Source organism: Myotis daubentonii, chromosome 5, assembly GCF_963259705.1.
Source record: "Myotis daubentonii chromosome 5, mMyoDau2.1, whole genome shotgun sequence".
NCBI classification, from domain to species: domain Eukaryota; kingdom Metazoa; phylum Chordata; class Mammalia; order Chiroptera; family Vespertilionidae; genus Myotis; species Myotis daubentonii.
In genome coordinates, this window is record NC_081844.1 from 84,140,491 (window position 1) to 84,159,281 (window position 18,791).

Below are 18,791 nucleotides of genomic sequence, written 5' to 3' on the forward strand. Positions count from 1 at the left end.
ATGATTGTAAAAATGTTATTTTTGTGCTTGTCTTAGAATATGTCTAGAGTACAATGTATATTTCTCCCACAATTTGTATCTTGGTTTTCAAAATGTCAAGCTACCATTCACCAAAGATGATTCATTTGTAATTTAAGTGGCATTTATGAAGTGCCAGGGTACATGTTTAAATGTTATGGAATGCACAAGGATGCGCCACAGGCCTTCCTGGTTATAAGTTTACTAAGTACCGTGGGCTGCTGCTTTGTTTGTTGTCTTTCTGCCTTTTCCTCCCTTCCTTTTTTTCTTTTCTTTTTCTCTCTTTTTTTTTCTTCTTTCCCTTACTTAATAGTACCCTGCACAATTTTATGCACATATTAAGTACTCACTAAATTCCTGTTGAGTAACTCTAATCAATGAGACTATATTATAGTATTATATAATGTTAATTATAGTAATTCAGAGAATGAGATAGTTGATAATTTAGAGAATGGGATAGTAGATAAAAGGTATCATTTTGAGATAGAAGAAGTTGCTTGGTTCCAGAAACTACTGGGAAGCTTCTGAGATGAAACTTGAGCCTGCCCTTGAAGGATGGGTAAGATGGACATGAGGGAGACAAGGACTTTTGGGGGAAATGGTGGATTCTCGTGATCTGTTTGCCACGGGTAACTTGTTCAGTTCCTATAATGCATCATCCTCTCTGGCCCGGAGACCCTCTGCACTCTATTTCCTCTACCTGGAATGGCCCCTCTCCCCTAGCCCCCCCTTAATTTTGGTAGTCCATCCTAAGGGGAGTCTGAGTATCTTCTCCTCCCCTTAATTAGATTAGTTTCTGCAACAGCATGGATGGAACTGGAGAGCATTATGCTAAGTGAAATAAGCCAGTAAATGAAAGAAAAATACTACATGATCTCACTCATTTATGGATAATAAAGACCATTATAAACTGATGAACAAAAATAGATACAGAGGCAGAGCAGCATCGGACAGACTGTCAAACTACAGCGGGAAGGCCGGGGAGGGTTGGGGTGGGCGGTAAGAGATCAACGGAAGGACTTGTATGCGTGTGTATAAGCATAACCAATGGACACAAGACACTGGGGGCTAGGGGAGGCTGTGGGAAGGTCAAGGAGGAAAAAAAGGAGACATATGTACTACTCTTTGTAATACTTTAAGCAATAAAACAAAATTAAAAAAAAAATTAGATTAGTTTCCCCTGAGCAAGGCATTCTCCTTTTGTGACACATTTTGTAATCATATTTTTATCTTTTCTTTTTACTTTTTATTTTGTTTTTATATCAAAGGTGTACACACATAAAGGTTAGAATCAAGTAGATTTTTTAGGATATTAACAAGAGCAGCAGTCTTCTGCTTACCCCACCTTCTCCTTAGTTCTTCTAGCTGTTTCTTTTGCTGTTTTGCGATTATCTTTGTAGTTAACTAACATTTACAGTGTGTGTTTTAATTTTTCTGTTTTCAGCATTGTAGGATAAATATTTTTATTGACTTAAGAGGGAGGGGTGGAGAGAAAGGGAGAGAGAAACATCAATTGGCTTCCTCCTGCATGCCCCCTACTGGGGATGGAGCCCACAACCCCGGCATGTGCCCTGACCGGGAATTAAACCGGTGACCTCTTGGTGTATGGAACGACACTTAACCAACCGAGCCACACTGGCTTTGACAGTTTTCTGCTCTTTTTTGTGGGGCGGCAGGGGGTGGGGGTGGGGGTGGAGAGGAGATGAGTGGGGATTAATCCTCACCTGAGGATATTTTTCCATTGATCTTTTAGAGAGAGTTAGAGTGGAAGAGAGGGAAAGACAGAAACATTGATGTGAGAGAAACACATCGATGATTGCCTCCTGCACAGACCAGGGCCTTGGCCGGGGAGGAACCTGCTACCAAAGTACATGCCCTTGATGGAATCAAACCGGGGACCCTTTGATCTGCAGGCCAATGCTGTATCCACTGAGCCAAACCGCCTAGGGCGGTTTTCTGTATTTTTAAAATTGAAATCAGTATGGGATATAAGGATTTAGCTCTCTTTTACCGCTCACACAACACTTCCTGTTTCTCCATTTTTCTAAAATAGTTATATGTGGTTAGATTGATATTCAGCATTTCAATAGTTGAAAATATGTAGTATACTGTGGTTACTTTTCTTTGAACAGTACTTGATTTTCCCTACAGTTATTTTTTTGTTTGCTTAACTTTCTATGTACATATCATAAATTTGCCTCAGGCTCTCACCTAATAATCTTAATAGTTTTTTGTTATGTTCAAACATATCAGATATTTTCTTGATTTCATTTAGGGGGTGTGGAGCTCTTTCCTGGTCCTCTGACCTGTCCTAGAAGGTTGCTCTTCAGTTGTCATTCTGGGGATTTCCTTTCCCAATCCTTTTCATTGAATTGCCTTTCCTTGAGTCACATATTTCTCTCTTGGTTTACTGCTTCATTTTCATGGAACACACCTCCAGTATCCTTCTGAGGAAGAATGCATGGGAGGTTAACTTATCTTCACACTTACTTAGATTTCTGTGTTGGAAGCATTTTCCTCTAGAATTTTGAAGGCATTTCTTCAATTGCCTTCTAGGTTCCACTGTTGCTATTAAGAAGCCTGAAGCCAATTATGATGACTGATTCTTAGATGTGGCCTACTTTCTCAGCCCTTAGGAGCCTCCTTTTATCCTCAGTGTTCTTAAATTTCACTATGTTGTAGCTTGGTGTAAATCTATTTTCATCCATTGTGCCAGTTACTTAGTGGGGATTTTTGGTCTGGAAGCTCATGTCTGTCAGTTCTGAAAAAAATTTTAAAGTATGTATTTGATTTTTCTTTGATTGATTTTTTCCCCCTTTTCTCTTTGCAATTTGGACTTCTTGTATGGATTCTTTACATTATAAAAATCTCTTATATATTTCACCCCTGTCTTTTTCTCAACTTTCTCTGAGCCATTCTCAATTTTATATTCTCTTTGATACAATTTTAATTTCTTTTGTTATTTAATTTTTTTGCTATTTATTTATTTTTTAATATGTTTTTATTGGTTTTTAGAGAGAGGAAGGGAGAAAGATAGAAACATTGATGAGAGAGAAACATCATCAATTGGCTGCCTCCTGCATGCCCTCTACTGGGTTTTGAGCCCCAAACCCCAAGCATGTGCCCTAACCGGGCATCAAACCAGTGACTTCTTGGTTCATAGGTCTGTGTTCAACCATTGAGCCACATCGTCTGGGTTACTGTCTTTTTTAAAAATGTCAGTAGTTCCTTTACTTGATATTTTATGTTTTACCAAGATAGTCTTTCTAGTATACTTTGAGATGAGACGTGGGCCCATTAATTTCATGACCATATTTCTAATGCATATTTGTTCGAGTATGTAAGTATTAAAATAATTCTGATATTTGCCAGTTGAATATATATGTAAATCTGTATATCTCCAACCCTACTTGAGTCTACAGTGAATCTCTGTAGTTATGTCTAATCCAAAAATCCCTCCAATTGTCTCTTTAGTTTTGTTGAATTTATTGACGTGACATTGGTTAACAAAATTATGCAGTGGTTCTCAACCTTCCTAATGCCGCGACCCTTTAATACAGTTCCTCATGTTGTGATGACCCCCAACCATAAAATTATTTTCGTTGCTACTTCATAACTGTAATTTTGCTACTGTTATGAATCGTAATGTAAATATCTGATATGCTATATGTTTTCCGATGGTCGCGACCCACAGGTTGAGAACCGCTGTTAGGTTCTGTAATATATCATCTGTTTATTATGTGTTCATCATCCCAATCTGTTGAATTTTCAAAACTCTTCTCTAATTGTTCCCCTTCTTTTTTAAAATAGCACCCTTGTTATATGGTTCTATTTTTTTCTCTTGTTTTTCTGAGAGTATTGAATTTTTTTTCCTCTCTTTTAAAAGTTTTCATCTTCAGCATAGTTGTTTCCTCTGCATTGCATTCACTCTCTTTGCTTTGACCTTTTATGACCTTTTTGTTAGAAGCTTGCTTTTGGTGCATGGTGATCTTTGCCTGCTTGGTTAAGAGTGCATGGTCTGTACAGCAGTTTGGAAGTTGCTCAGTATGCTTGATGGAGCTTCTCATTGAGGTCTGTAATTAGCGTGACCTGACTAGGCTTTTTCTTTGAGTGATAGTGGCTTCAGGTCTTTACTCCGGCTGGTCATTTCCCCAAAGAACAGGCCTGGCTGCTAGTATTCTAGGATCTGATTGGGGGGAAAAGGCTGGGGAATATCAACATTTAGTACATAAATCTCTCAATCGCTTTTTTCTGATAGGCTACTCTTTCTCCTAAAACTCTGTGTCTCCAGCCCATAAATCTCTGCTTTACTTTCACCAGAGAATAAATCTCTAATCTTCTAATGGGGATTCTGGGAGCTGTGTGTGTTTAACTGTATCACTAACCTTTCTTTCTGCGTTTAAATCTCATTTTCACTCATACTTGCACCAGTACCTGGTGCTACCCATTCCTTTTTTCTTTTTCTTTTTAAAATTTATCTTTATTGTTGACAGTATTACAGATGTCCCCTTTTTTTCCATATTGACCCCCTCCTTCCGCACCCATGTCTCCCCTCTCCCACCCAGGCCTTCACCACATTATCGTCTGTGTCCATGAGTTATGCATATCCTATATAATAAAGAGCTAATATGCTAATTAGACCAAACAGCAGAACAACCGTCCGGGCCACCTTCTGGACGACCTTCCGGATGAAGCCCGGGCTGCGAGGGCCAAGGCAGCACCTGGGGCAGCTATGAGAGCCTACCCTTGCACGAATTTCGTGCTCCAGCCTCTAGTATGCATCTAAGTTCTTTGGCTAATCTCTCCCCACCCACCCCTGCCTTCCCTCTGAGATTCATCAGGCTATTCCATGATTCTATGTCTCTAGATCTATTTTGTTCATCAGTTTGTTTTATTCATTAGATTCTACATACGAGTGAGATCATATGATACTTGTTTTCCTCTGACTGGCCTATTTCGCTTAGCGTAATACTCTCCAGGTCCCTCCATGCTGTCTTTTTTTTGGCAACTGAATAGTATTCCATATGGTGCCACTGATTCTAGAGAGTATAGTGCAAGAGAGGTTGTTTTTCTGCTTTTTGGGTTAGGATTTCGTTTCTTGGGTCTACTATGTTACTGCTTCTAGATTTTATTGCTGCTTCCACCATTGTTACTTATCTTTTGCCTTAAAATTAACAATTTTTTAAAAAATATATCTTTTTATTGATTTTTTACAGAGAGGAAGGGAGAGGGATAGTTAGAAACATCGATGAGAGAGAAACATCGATCAGCTGTGTCCTGCACAACCCCCCACCCGGTCTGTGCCCACAACCAAGGTACATGCCCTTGACCAGAATCGAACCTCGGACCCTTGAGTACGCAGGCTGACGCTCTATCCACTGAACCAAACCGGCTAGGGCTAAAATTAACAATTTTAATATTTACATTTAAGAGAGTTTTGGAAGGGATAAGAGGCACATGTGTGTGTTTAATCTTTAACTGGAACATTATAATCGTAATTACTTCTTTTGATTGACCTTTTTTTACTAAATGACAGGCTTAGTGAGGTAAAAAACACTAGTCATGTTCACTGTTGTGTCCTAAGACTACACAGCCATCCTGGCCTGATGTGATCATTGAATGGTGTTAAGTTAATGTATCAGTTAAACACTTGTATAATGGAAGTTCTTTGATGATGGGGTAGAGAGAACAATATGAAATGCCTGCTACATTTCCCTCTTGACTCTCTCTTCTTGCAGGAGAAGGGGACCTCATGATTAGGCCTAAATTAAGGCAGGCTCTTTTGAATAGAATACCTTGTCCCACCATAATCTCTGCCCTAGCATGCTGGACACCAGGTAGCTGTGGTGGCTTCGGTATCATTATCATCATCGTAAGCAAGCATAGCTTTGGAACTTGTCAGCCTGACGGAGAGCTCAATAGCTCATGGGCTAGCAAAGCCAAGCAGGCTGCATGCATCCAGCACATGTCCCTGGGTTGTAGGCATGTCCTTGTCACTTTCGGTGCCTATATATTTGACTTCACTGTCTTTTTAGTGTAGACTATTTCATTTTTTGCATATGCCACTTGGTTGTTTTTAATATATGTGAACTGGTAGTTAAGATTAGCTGCCATTTCTTCATGTAGTTTTCTGTTAGAGCTCCACCTCGGGCTTTGTGAACATGATGTGACTCACTGTTAAGTGCTGGGTGAATGAGTGCAGCCATAAAACATGCAAAGGTCCCAGTCTACAAGAGCTCACAGTCCACATCTCAAATCCTCCCACAGCTCCTTTTTCCTCCTGTCTGAATTGTTAGTGAAGTAGGGTTCCCATCAGTAGTGTATAAGGGTTCCCACTTTCTACACGCACTCAACAATGCTTGTTATTTTCTTTTTCAATTTTTTATGGCCATATTAGTGGATGTGAAGTGGTATCTCATGGTTTTGATTTGCATTTCTCTGATGACTAATGATGTTGAGGATCTTGTGTATACTGGCCACTTATATATCTTCTATTAAATTTTGTACCCTTTTAAAAATTAGGTTGTCTTTCCATTATTGAGATTCTCTTTGTCAGAATTATTTACCTTATTATAAATGTTATCCCCTAATTAATAATATAGAACTGTTCTTGAATGTAAATAATTTAGTTAGAATAACACAATTTATAGTCAATGTACAATCAGAAATCTACAGTCTGTATGTAATAGGAAATTTACAGTCCTCACGAACTTTGGCTGTTTCTGAACAACAGTAAAATAGTGTACGCAGTTGTTTATGCACTAGCAGAGCCAGCTCTAAAGAAATGTGCTTATTTACTTTCTGGTAATTATACTGTCTCATTTGGTAGGATTTTAAAGAGTATGCAGAAGTAGTGGGTTGGAATGAGAGGTTTAAAAATTGCATTTTAAGGTAAAAGTTTTATAAATTAACTCTAAAGTTAGAAGTGGTAAGTAACATTTAAAGCTAGAGTTTGGGCATTGGTCCAGGATTTTCTGAAATTTACTGATAATCACTTAAAGAAGGGATTTAAAACTTAGGAGAATTTTGTATACTTGAAACCTATATGGTTTTATTAACCAATGTCACCTCAATAAATTAAATTAAAAATACAACTTAAAAAAATCTTATAATTTTCTTGCTGTTTAAATAAGACTCAACCAAGAAAAACGTGAGCCGTATGCAAATACTTGTACTTCACGGAATTTTTGGATAGTTCAGCATTATTTTACGCATGGTTTTTGTGTTCATGTGAATTACTAGTGTATGGTATATTTTGACACTACTTCTTGTTTATAAGGATTTATGTATATGTCTTTTTTGTTTTTCTCTTTGTTGTTTTGTAGGGTTTTTTTGTCGTCCCATTCTTAGTGAATAGAGATAATCCAATTTAAAGACTTTTAAGTGCCTTTAGGTACTGCCACTGGTACAGTTGTAAATTTTCCTCCTTATTTAGGCCTAATCCTAGCCCTGGCTCTGCTATTGCCTAAAAATAGCTCATTTCTAAATTGAAGATTATCTTTAGAACTACTTAGGGGAGGGTAGCGAGGAAGTCTTCTTGCTGGGGTGGAAACTCAAATAAGAATTTAAATCTGTAGGTTGTGAGCCTTTAAACTTGTTAAATTCAAGTTTGCTTCTATTAGTAACGAGAGCTGTGAATGATTTCTATACAGGAGATTCTTTAAACTGTTGTGTAGCTAAAACATCATATATTTATTTCTAATAGCAACAGTATAGGTAGGATACAGAGGAATGTAGTAAGGAGGAAAACATTCATTATTTTAGACATGCTATATATATTTCATAGGCAAAATCTAAAGGGCAAAACATTATTACCACCTATTTGTAGGTAAATATTAAACAAGAAATCAAGAGTGATCAAGGCCAAGAGACAATAGCAGATTGTGATAAATCTCAGGTGGGAACATGGACAAGTTTTAGGGTTCTTCTGGGGAGCCATGACAGAGTCTGCTCAGAGTAAAGAGGGGCATCAGGAAAGTGGGAGTGAGGCACAGTCTAGGGTGTGGCAAAGAGAAAGCCCATTTGAATTGTACGATCATTGGATTATTCCTATCTCAGCAATGGAGATATAGGTAATTATAGGTAGTTTTGTACTAAACTTAGTGCTTTATATGGCATCTAGTTACTTGTATAACTCTTTTTTTGGGGGGAAAGCCATTTTTACTTATTTAGAGATAAGTAAAATTGATCAAAATTGTTTAAAAGAATACATGACATAAAAGAATCCAACCCTCAACATGTAGTTATTATCTGTCACTGTTACATAATATAAGGATCTCCCCCACCCAATAACACAGAGCAGGGAGAGAGCAGAAGGTCCCACCACTTTTCAAACCTGCCTCTCGCAGCATCTCCTACAAACCAGGATTCTGGGACAGTAGGTTGTACTTAGGCTCCCACTGACCCAGTTGATAGAAGAGACGGGGTGTCTTTCCAACACCAGCCCCACAGTGACAATGACGCTTATTTTCTGAGAGAGGCTCAGGGGAGAGCCTGAATCCCTGAGCCCTAGGGATGTGGCAGGGAGGACTACAAGGAAGGGTTCTCAGGGACAGAAAAGGGGAACCTTAAAAATACATTTTGGAACCAAATAACCAATTTTATAGTCTTAGTGGTTCTCAACCTTCTTAATGCCGCCGCCCTTTAATACAGTTCCTCACGCTGTGGTGACCCCAACCATAAAATTATTGTCATTGCTACTTCATAACTGTAATTTTGCTACTGTTATGAATCGTTATGTAAATATCTGATATGCTATATGTGTTTTCCGATGGTCGCAGTCCACAGGTTGAGAACCTCTAAGGCTTAGAGGTAAGTCCCACTCCAGTTCTAGTGCACATGTGCTGCCCCTGGCCCTTTAGTGTGCCTGACTTGTTTAGCTGGCAGAGTAAATTTATGGCTGTAGATGCCCCCAAAGTCTAAAAAGATGTGTAGTTAGGGATTCAGTTGTTTAGCAAGTTGTTATTCCCCCAGATGGTGGTCACCAAATACTTGTTGAAGATGGTTGTCTCTTTTCCTCCCACACTGTAGTATTTTATTTTAAACACATTTCTTGACAGAGCCTAAATGTATCACCAGCATTACGGAAAACATGTTGGTACAGTTAAGTCCTGGATCTCTCCAATATGGGGAGCCTCTGTAGTCACAGTGGGTGTTTTTTGTTGTTTTCAGTTGGAAATAATATTAGTATATGATTCTGAAGTGGTGAATCTTAACGGAGCAAAAAACGTCACCTATAAATGTTTCTTTTTTGCTCACCAAAGAGAAAATGGGGGTTTCTGTGACGGTTGGAATTTCTTTGCTCTGTTATCTGTTACTCTGGTGTGGGATGATCAAATTTCTCATTTCCAGGTTGCTAGGAAACAGGCAACCTATCTTATAGACCTCTATAAGATAGAGGCGTATTAGACCTCTGTATTCTTTGGACCTCTGTAATTTCTTAGAATTGCCATGCTTCCTTTCTAAAACCTAAATTATGCAGAGGCAACATGATTATTTGACCAAGCTCAGGAAGTATAAAACAATCAAAGATATCAAGCTATGTTTAAAGAACATTACTAGGTTTAAAAAGCATTACTAGCTACAGTAAATTAAGGCAATATTCTTGAAAAGTCCATGTTTGCCTCGGTTTTTGCAGCAGACTCTTGATTTTTTTAAAAAATATATTTTTATTGATTTCAGAGAGGAAGGGAAAGGGGGAGAGAGATAGAAACATTAATGATGAGAGGGAACCACCGATGGTTTGCTTCCTGCATGGGGGGATCAAGCTCACAACCCCAGCATGTGCCTGTAACCGGAATTGAACCCAGGACCCTTCAGGCCGAAGGCCGATGCTCTATCCACTGAGCCAAACCGAATAGGGCAAGACTCTTGCTTCTTTTGCAACATTCCGAGGACACTCCTAAGTGTGGTTAGGAGTAGGCTGAGAATACCCTGGTAGAGCTTCAGATAATGTTAAAAGTATTCCAATGTTAAAAGTATCCACAAGCCCGGCCTGTGGCTCTGTGATCATGATTAGAGTCCTGGTCAGAGCACATGCCTGGGTTGCAGGCTTGATCCCCAGTTAGGGAGAGTGCAGGAGGCAGCAGATCAGTGCTTCTCTCCCATCATCGATGTTTCTCTCTCTTTCTCCCTCTCCCTTCCTCTATGTGAGGGGAGGTGGGGATAGTATAACAAGTGAACCATGGCCCCAGGAACTCTATTTAAAGAATTTACTGATTTGGTGTCCTAGAAATATTGGCATTACTATAGCTATTTTGCCCATATGTCTTCCTTTAAAAGGAAAATTCATCTTAGGTTACAATATAATTACTTTGGGAATGCTCTAAGTTTACCATTAGATTGCAGGGGTTTAAAAAATGTGATCAGATGGTAGATGTTGATGGAAATTTGATACAGGAATTCGTTTGAAATTGAATGCTTTGTAGAATTAATCAGAAAAGTTTTGTTGGCTTTTGATTTTGAATAGTATAGGGATTAGAGACTGAGATGGTTAGTTAAAATTTAATGAATTAGGGAGGCTCTACTAAATGTTATGACAGGTCAGACTCTGTTTTTCTCTCTCAATTCAAGATACAGTTCTTTGTAGCAGTTGGTTTAGAGGCTATTTTACGAGTGGCTTAGTTGGCAGTATGTATTATGATGATATATGGCCCGGACGCAGAACCCCCAGTGAGTACTCTGTTATTACTTTACAGATTGATTCCCATTCTCAGCCAGTTTATCTTTTAAATGAGCTGTAGTCTATTGTCACACTGGAAAAATTAAAACAAATGTCTTTGTTCAATGAAGATGAATTGGATAGACTAGCCATATGGCAATAGCAGGAAGACACACTTTCAGTGTGAGTTAAAGTAATTGCAGCTGTAGATTTGACTAGCGAGGAAGTTGCTTAGATGAATTGACAGAGGTTATATGTATAATTGGGTAGAATTTTATGTTTTAATTTAAGATCTAATTTCCATGCCCAAACTGAATATAATGGTAAACCTTGGTTTGTGTGATTTGTCTTTGTCTTAACAGATTATTATTATTAGATTATTTTTGTCACTTAGGAAATTACATAAGTGATAAATGTTCATTACAAAAAGTTAGATGTATGTATAAAAAATATTCCTGTGATCACATCACTTGGAGATAAACAGTGTAAGCTGTAGATGTCTATCATTCTAGACCTCCTTTCCATTAAATATCTTCCAAAACCAAATTGTATGATGCATACTGTTTGTTTGGTAAATTTAGGTTTTTTGTTTTTTTTTTATGTAATAGTATTTAGACTGAATATTTGTTTGAGCCATCAAATTTTCTTTATTTTCATTTTTATAGCTACTTAGTAGACTTTTGTGAGATGAACTGTTTTATTTAATAAGTTTCCCATGATTGGAATTTAGGTTGTTCTAATTTTTGCTCCAATGACATTTACAGTGTTGGGCAGAAGTAGGTTTATAGTTGTTTGTATGGAAAATAAGACAATAAATAATGATACAAGAATAAACTCTTGTGTTTTGCATACTCACAACTGTAAACCTACTTTTGCCCTACCCTGTTTATATACCTTTTTGCCTCTGTCTGATTATTTCCTTAGGATAAATTCCTGGGAGTAGAATACTTTGTAAAGGATTTGCACAATTGAAGACCTTTGAAACAAATTGCCAGCTAGCTTTCCAGAAAGGCTATTCCCGTTTTCAGGTTCTTCTCTCTCTTACTGGCTTTATACTTGAATTAAAACGTGAACTTTTTATTTAGTTGCAGAATGTCGAAGAGCCTGTACAGCTGGAACAGGTTGCATGTGACGCTCCTCCTCCTTACAGCAGCATCTCTCCAGAGAGTGCAGTAGGTAGGTAATGGGCCAGAGGACCACTGAGCTCTTGAAGTGCACTGAGCCAGGACTTGTCTAGTATGTGTTTATTGGTGTTTATCTTTGCTTCAGCTTCCCCTAAATAGTCTTTGAAATTATATTTAGTTTGTAGCTTGAGGTGGAAAAAAACTAATGTTACTGTTCTGAAAAATAGGTCAAACCCCATTTTATTTTGGAACTCAATTTCATTCCAACAGACTGTTAATGTAAAAGAAGTAGAAATTTAGGAACCAGGTACATTACCTAATTTTTGTTCTTTTTGTAGTTTCCTTATTAGCTATTTTGCTTTTTGTGACTCTAGTACCTGTGGTGTGGAATATAGTATGTTACATTCTTTTATGCTAGTAAATTCTTTTTAAAAACAAAACAACTAGAAGTCTCCTAACTCTTTCATTCTGTTTCTCATGTTTTAAATATTCCTCATAGTTTCCACCTTCCTTAATTAACCTTTCATCTTCCCACATTATGTCTGTCAGATTATCTTTTTAATTTTCATGTATATGTGTAGAAGGAATAGGGAGGAAGAAAACAATCTCATTAGTTGAGGACTTGTGGTCGGTAACTAGAGCTTTCTGATAACCAGTTCTGCTTTTATTGCTGAAAGTTGACCACTTTTAATGAAACCTCTTCCATATTCTCTAAAATAGAACTGAGGCAAGTACATGGCCCATGGTGCCACAACTCAACCCAACCACGCCCAGGTTGGATAGGCAAGTTGAAGACAGCCTTCATACCAAACAGCCTCAGAATCCTTTTCAATACAGCACCTCAGGCAGTTGTCATCAGTTGATGTGAGATTAAATCTTTTGGTAGTCTCTGTGGCCCAAGGCTGCCATTGTAATTAGATGATCATAGAAAGTTTCTCACCTCTACTCTGGCTTCAAATTCTGAACCCCATCATTTTGTATTAGTTAAGGTATTTTTATTTATAAGTTTCTGAAACTAACAATGCTAACATGGTTTTAGAAGAATTCTAGGGTGCCTTGCAGAGTCACATTAAGACAACAACAGCAAGACTTGGGAAAGAATTGCAGTGCTAGTCCTTATTCACTCATCTCTGCCTAGACCAGCAGTCACCAACCTTTCGGACCTCGTGGACCACCAGTGGTCCGTGGACCACCGGTTGGCGACCGCTGGCCTAGATTATTAGTACTGGTCTTCCATTAAATACATTCATGAAAATTCCAACTGATAAATAAGAAATTGGATTTCTGTTTATTAATGATAAAAGTCCTTCATTTTTATAGGAGGTAATTTTTCCTGAATATCTTAGTTTCTATTTTGTGTAAATTTTTATAACCATTTTATTTTATTTTTTAATATATGTACTTTTTTATTGTTGATAGTATTATAGGTGTCTCCCATTTCCCCCATAACCATTTTAGACAGAAATCTTCCTCAAACACTTCTTTCCCTTATTCACTGACATTTCATATTCTTTTTCTTTTTTAAATATATATCTTTATTGATTTCAGAGAGAAAGGGAAATGGGAGAGAGAGATAGAAACATCAATGATGAGAGAGAATCATTGATTGGCTGCCTCCTGCATGTCCCCTACTGGGGATCAAGCCCGCTACCTGGGCATGTGCCCTTGACTGGAATCAAACCTGGGACCCTTCGGTCCTCAGGTTGACGCTCTATCCACTGAGCCAAACCACTAGGGCTGTTTAAAAATTTCTTTATGATTTAGGGATTACAACAGAAACAATCTCTGGAAGGTATTCTGTTCTGTACTATAGTGGTGATGCCTTTATTCATTGAGATTTGTAGAACTTTTGACTCAAGAACCAAATTCCTCCCTGGTGTGTCAGATAACATCTCCTTTTGCTTTCAGCATGAGGTCCTCTACCTCTTTCTCTTGTTTTTGTTAATCTTGCTATGGGCCTCAATAGCAAATAACAAAAGTTTCTAAGATTGGGTATAAAGGAAAGAAACTGTAGAATAAGGCCTGAAGAGATCTCCCTTGAATAAAGTCTTTGGACTTTGTGGCATTGTATCCAACTACAGAGGTCTTAAAAAACAAAATAAAACGAACACTTAAGTTCCTAGGTCTCTATGAACTCTTTTAGTTCCAGGTTAGGGAAATAGGTTTTTAGAGATCATAAGTTACTCAAGACCATTCATTTTTTTTTATTACTTATGAACTAGGGTTTTTCTTTTTTTTTTAAAGGAAACCTCATTAATGGCTTAATTGGCCTTCCACCCTTTTTAAATTAACATGGCTTATTTTTAAGATAAATGTTAACTGTGTGGACTTATTAGTCCATTTATGTGAAAAAAGAAACAGAATGCAACGCCCATTTTGGTGGGGGGAAAAATAACAAATCAATGTTTTGTATATTCATCTTACCTATTTTAATTTGTGATATATACCATTTAACAGTAACAAATACTGGATTTTTTTGTACTAAATAAACTTGAAAAATTGTCAAGCTTTTCATGGAAACTTAAAATTGTATGAGATCTATATGGATGGATTCTATTTTTAAAAAATCTTTTGAAATAGGGAAATTAAAATGTTCTTGTTCTTCCTCAACTTAAATAGTAGATATCAGTTTTATTTTTGTATTAAAAATTACTATGGCAGTGGGCTAATTCAAACTGTACATTTCTGTTTGTGATGTGACTTTAGTATGATTTGATTAAAAGTAAAAAGAAATTTCATAGGAAGTTAAATGGAATATTTTATAATATATACCAGTGATGGCGAACCTTTTGAGCTCGGCGTGTCAGCATTTTGAAAAACCCTAACTTAACTCTGGTGCCGTGTCACATATAGAAATTTTTTGATATTTGCAATCATAGTAAAACAAAGACTTATATTTTTGATATTTATTTTATATATTTAAATGCCATTTAACAAAGAAAAATCAACTAAAAAAATGAGTTCGCGTGTCACCTCTGACACGCATGTCATAGGTTCGCCATCACTGATATATACGTACACATGTGTACATGTATACATGCGTATATCTATCTAATCTAATAAGAGAGAAACATGTAAATTGACCATACCTTTGCTACACCCACAAGCCACGCCCTCCACCCCAATCAGAGCGACTATATGCAAATTAACCCAACCAAGATGGCAGCCGGCAGCCACTGAGCTGGAGCAAGCAGGAGGCTTGGTTGCCCCGGCGATGGAGGGAGCCAAGCTTCCCGCCGGCCCTGGCCAGCTGTGGCCTCCGCTAAAGGCAACAAAGTTTCAATTATAGACGATAAATAAATACCAGATACCTGCTTCCAGCCAGCCTCCACTGAAGCTTGGGTGGCTGGGGGCCGTGGCCAGCCTGCAAACAGCCATCAGCCCTTCACCCAGGCTGGCCAGGCCACCCCAGCAGGACCCCCCTCCCTGAAGGGGCTGTGGCCAGCCTGCAAACAGCCATCAGCCACTCACCCAGGCTGGCCAGGCACCCTAGCAGGACCCCCCCCTCCCTGAAGGGGGTGTGGCAACCTGCAAATGGCCCTCAGCCCCTTACCCAGGCTGGCCAGGCACCCTAGTGGGACCCCCACCCTGATCCGGGACACCCTTCAGGGCAAACCAGCCAGCCCCCACCCATTGCACCAGGCATATAATAAAAGGGTAATATGCAAATTGACCCTAACAGCAGAACGACTGGGAATGACTGGTCACTATGGCACACACTGACCACCAGGGGGAAGATGCTCAATGCAGGAGCTGCCCCATGGTGGTCAGTGTGCTCCCACACGGGGAGCTCTGCTCAGCCACAAGCCAGGATGACAGCTGCTAGCACAGCAGTGATGGCGGGAGCCTCTCCCGCCTCCTCAGCAGTGCTAAGGATGTCCAACTGCAGCTTAGGCCTGGTCCCCGCTGGCAAGTGGACATCCCCCGAGGACTGCTGGGCTGCCAGAGGGATGTCTGACTGCCAGCTTAGGCCCGATCTCCTGGGGAGTGGGCCTAAGCCAGAAGGTGGACATCCCCTGAGGGGTCCCAGACCGCCAGAGGGCACAGGCTGGGCTGAGGGACTCACCCCCCCCCCCCCAAGTGCACAAATTTTTGTGTACCGGGCCTCTAGTATATATATAAAAGCCTAAGTGACTGGCCGACCGTGCGGTAGCTAAGATGCTGACCACCGGGGGCAGACCCTCAATGCAGGCTTGGAAACCACAGGCATGGAAACATGGAACAGACTGATGAATCTCAGAGAGGAGAGGGGAGCATGGGAAGAGATTAACTGAAGATCTTATATGCATACTAGAGGCCTGGTGCATGGATTCATGCACTGGGGGGGCCCCTTTACCTGGCCTGTGCCCTCTCGCAATCTGGGACCCCTCCGGGGATGTTGGACTGCCGGTTTCGGCCCAGTCCCCGCAGGTCAGGCCAAGGGATCCCACTGGTGCACGAATCTGTGCACTGGGCCTCTAGTATATGTATATTTATGTATGTATGTTAAATAGTTATTTTGACTTGGGAAAAAAAAACCCCAAGTTTCTTAGGTGGCAGATTTAGTTTAAATAATATGTTTTCCTGTATTTATTTCTAAAAGATTTACTATTTTATATTTCCCATTTACATCTGCATTTCACCTGAAGTTGTTTTTTCTTTCTTTTTGTTTAAACATATTTTTATTGATTTTAGAAAGGCAGGAAGAGGGAGAGAGAGATAGAAACATTAATGATGAGAGAGAATCACTGTTCGGCTGCCTTTCGCACACCCCCTACATATACCCTGTCATATGCCCTGACCAGGAATCCCAGCGGTGATCTTCTGTTTCATAGGTTGACACTCAACCACTGAGTCACAGCAACCAGGTGAAAAGTAGATAAATTTAAAAATCATTCCCACTCTTATATTCATCTATAAACATCTTTTGATTCAGTTATGTACATGTGCTCTTAGAGGAGTGCCTGGTTTTTATTTGCCAGAGGTAGTGGAAATCTTTTTTTTCCCCTCCGTTCAGCTAATCATCAGATAATTGTGACTTCTTTTAATTCTGCAGTGTATTTTGACTACAAAGACGAGTCTGGGTTTCCAAAGCCCCCATCTTACAATGTGGCTACCACACTGCCCAGCTATGACGAAGCCGAGAGAACCAAGGCTGAAGCTACTATCCCTTTGGTTCCTGGAAGAGTAAGTCCATGGGAATCAAATTATTTTCATTATTATCCACTTTGATTTATTACTTACAATTGTATTGATTAGTAAAAGTACAACTAATTTTTAAAAACAAGCATATTTTCTTTGGAGATAATAAACTCTTATCTCTTCCTGAAAATGATAAGAAAATCACTAGTTAAGCCAGCTCATTTCCCCTGTATCTTTACTACTACCACCACTTTCTCAATTCTCCTGGCATGGCTGAAGTGTCTTGGAGCAGGAGCTGTTTTAGGAAATACACTGCTTTCCCCTTGATTCTGCACACTTCAGTTTTGGTGTTAGGTAGGTAGCTGTTGGGGAGATCTATGGAGATAATGAATAAGTGCAACTTTATGGAATTAAACTCATAAAAGTGTCCTGACAATCATCTAAGATGACCCTTATGCTTCCAGTGCAGATTACAGCATTTATAGGGCAGTAGTGAATTCAGATCCATCTGACCTGATGTTAATTAACGGGAGTGCGGGTGGGTGTGATAAAAGCCAGCCCGAGATTTGGGGGCACTCTTGGTAAATGATGTAGATGTGGTTTAAATATCCATCCAGGTTGAAGCTGATATAGGTAGGGCCTTGAAATATTGAGACAATGGGAAGCAGGATCCAGTCTCCAGGAATGTGGATTGATCAGGACTTTAGACTCTAGTTCCGGCAGGAAACTAGAGTGAAAGATAAAGAAGGGAAGCTCAGTCTGGGTAACACAATGGCACAACCCCTAGAAGTTCAGGCCTTAGGGTAGGGAACTGTTTACAGACCACATATTCAGGGATGGGGCTCCTAAAACCACTGCTTGGCGGAAATAATAGTTTATAAGTCTAATCTAAGCTGATTCTGCATGGTGATGTGCATTCAGTTCTTATAGGTGCCAAGGAGAAAATAAAAACCTCCTGGAGCTTATTGCCTTGAGAACAAAACAGTCTTAATGTAACTTCTAGTATTGGAAACAAACAACATGATTGATCCTATGTTTGGTGCTTTCATATAGTATTTTGTATATTGTTTCCAGTCCTCATAGTAACATCACAGAGTAGGGATTATATTATCCCTATTTTACAGATATAAAAACTTGAGTCCCAGAGAGATTAAGTAGTTTGCCCAAAGTTATGTAGCCAATAAGTAACATAGATGAGAGCCAAACCCAGATATTCTAGACTCCGAAGTCCTTGTATGTATGCTGTAGACCTGTTGGAGTATATGGTAACTGTCCTATGGAAATAGACCAAGATATTAAATCTGACTAATCACAGAACTCTTTAGAATACTTTTATTTCACAAGTGTGTATACATATTTAGAAACATCTTTTTTTAAAATATGTTTTTATTGATTTCAGAGAGGAAGGGAGAAGGAGAGAGTGATAGAAACATCAATGATGAGAGAGAATCATTGATCAGCTGCCTCCTGCACAGCCCATACTGGGGATCAAGCCTGCAACCTGGGCATGTGCCCTGACTGGGAATCAAACTGTGAATTCATATCCCACCTCTCTGCTTTTACAGAGGCATTCTCCTGGTTCATAGGTCGATGCTCAACCACTGAGCAACACTGGCTGGACAAGGAACATCTTTAAGGGTTTTCTTATTCAGCAAACCGATATAGAGCACTTTTTTACTACAATGTGCTTGCTGTGTATTTTGAGATGGGTAGGTAGAAAGCTTTGTATAAAGCAGTGTCCCTGCCAAGAGCTTCAAATCCAGCTGGGGAAAAGGCCCTTCAATACCCATATCTAAGCAGCAGCACAGGAGCAGTGAGCATAAGAACTGTGACTTTTTATTGTGTGATCATGGGGAACATGGAATTTG

At 39.2% G+C, this 18,791-nt stretch overlaps 1 protein-coding gene across 2 annotated transcripts in view; it reads left to right on the forward strand.

Moving 5' to 3' along the window:
• The window catches only part of NDFIP1 (Nedd4 family interacting protein 1), a 46,449-nt gene that overhangs the window by 10,236 nt on the left and 17,422 nt on the right, over positions 1-18,791 (forward strand). For both annotated transcript variants that reach the window (XM_059698738.1, XM_059698737.1), the window contains exons 2-3: positions 11,764-11,854; positions 16,838-16,968. In XM_059698738.1, coding sequence (XP_059554721.1) covers positions 11,764-11,854; positions 16,838-16,968 — 222 coding nt within the window. The remainder of the gene's footprint in view (positions 1-11,763; positions 11,855-16,837; positions 16,969-18,791) is intronic.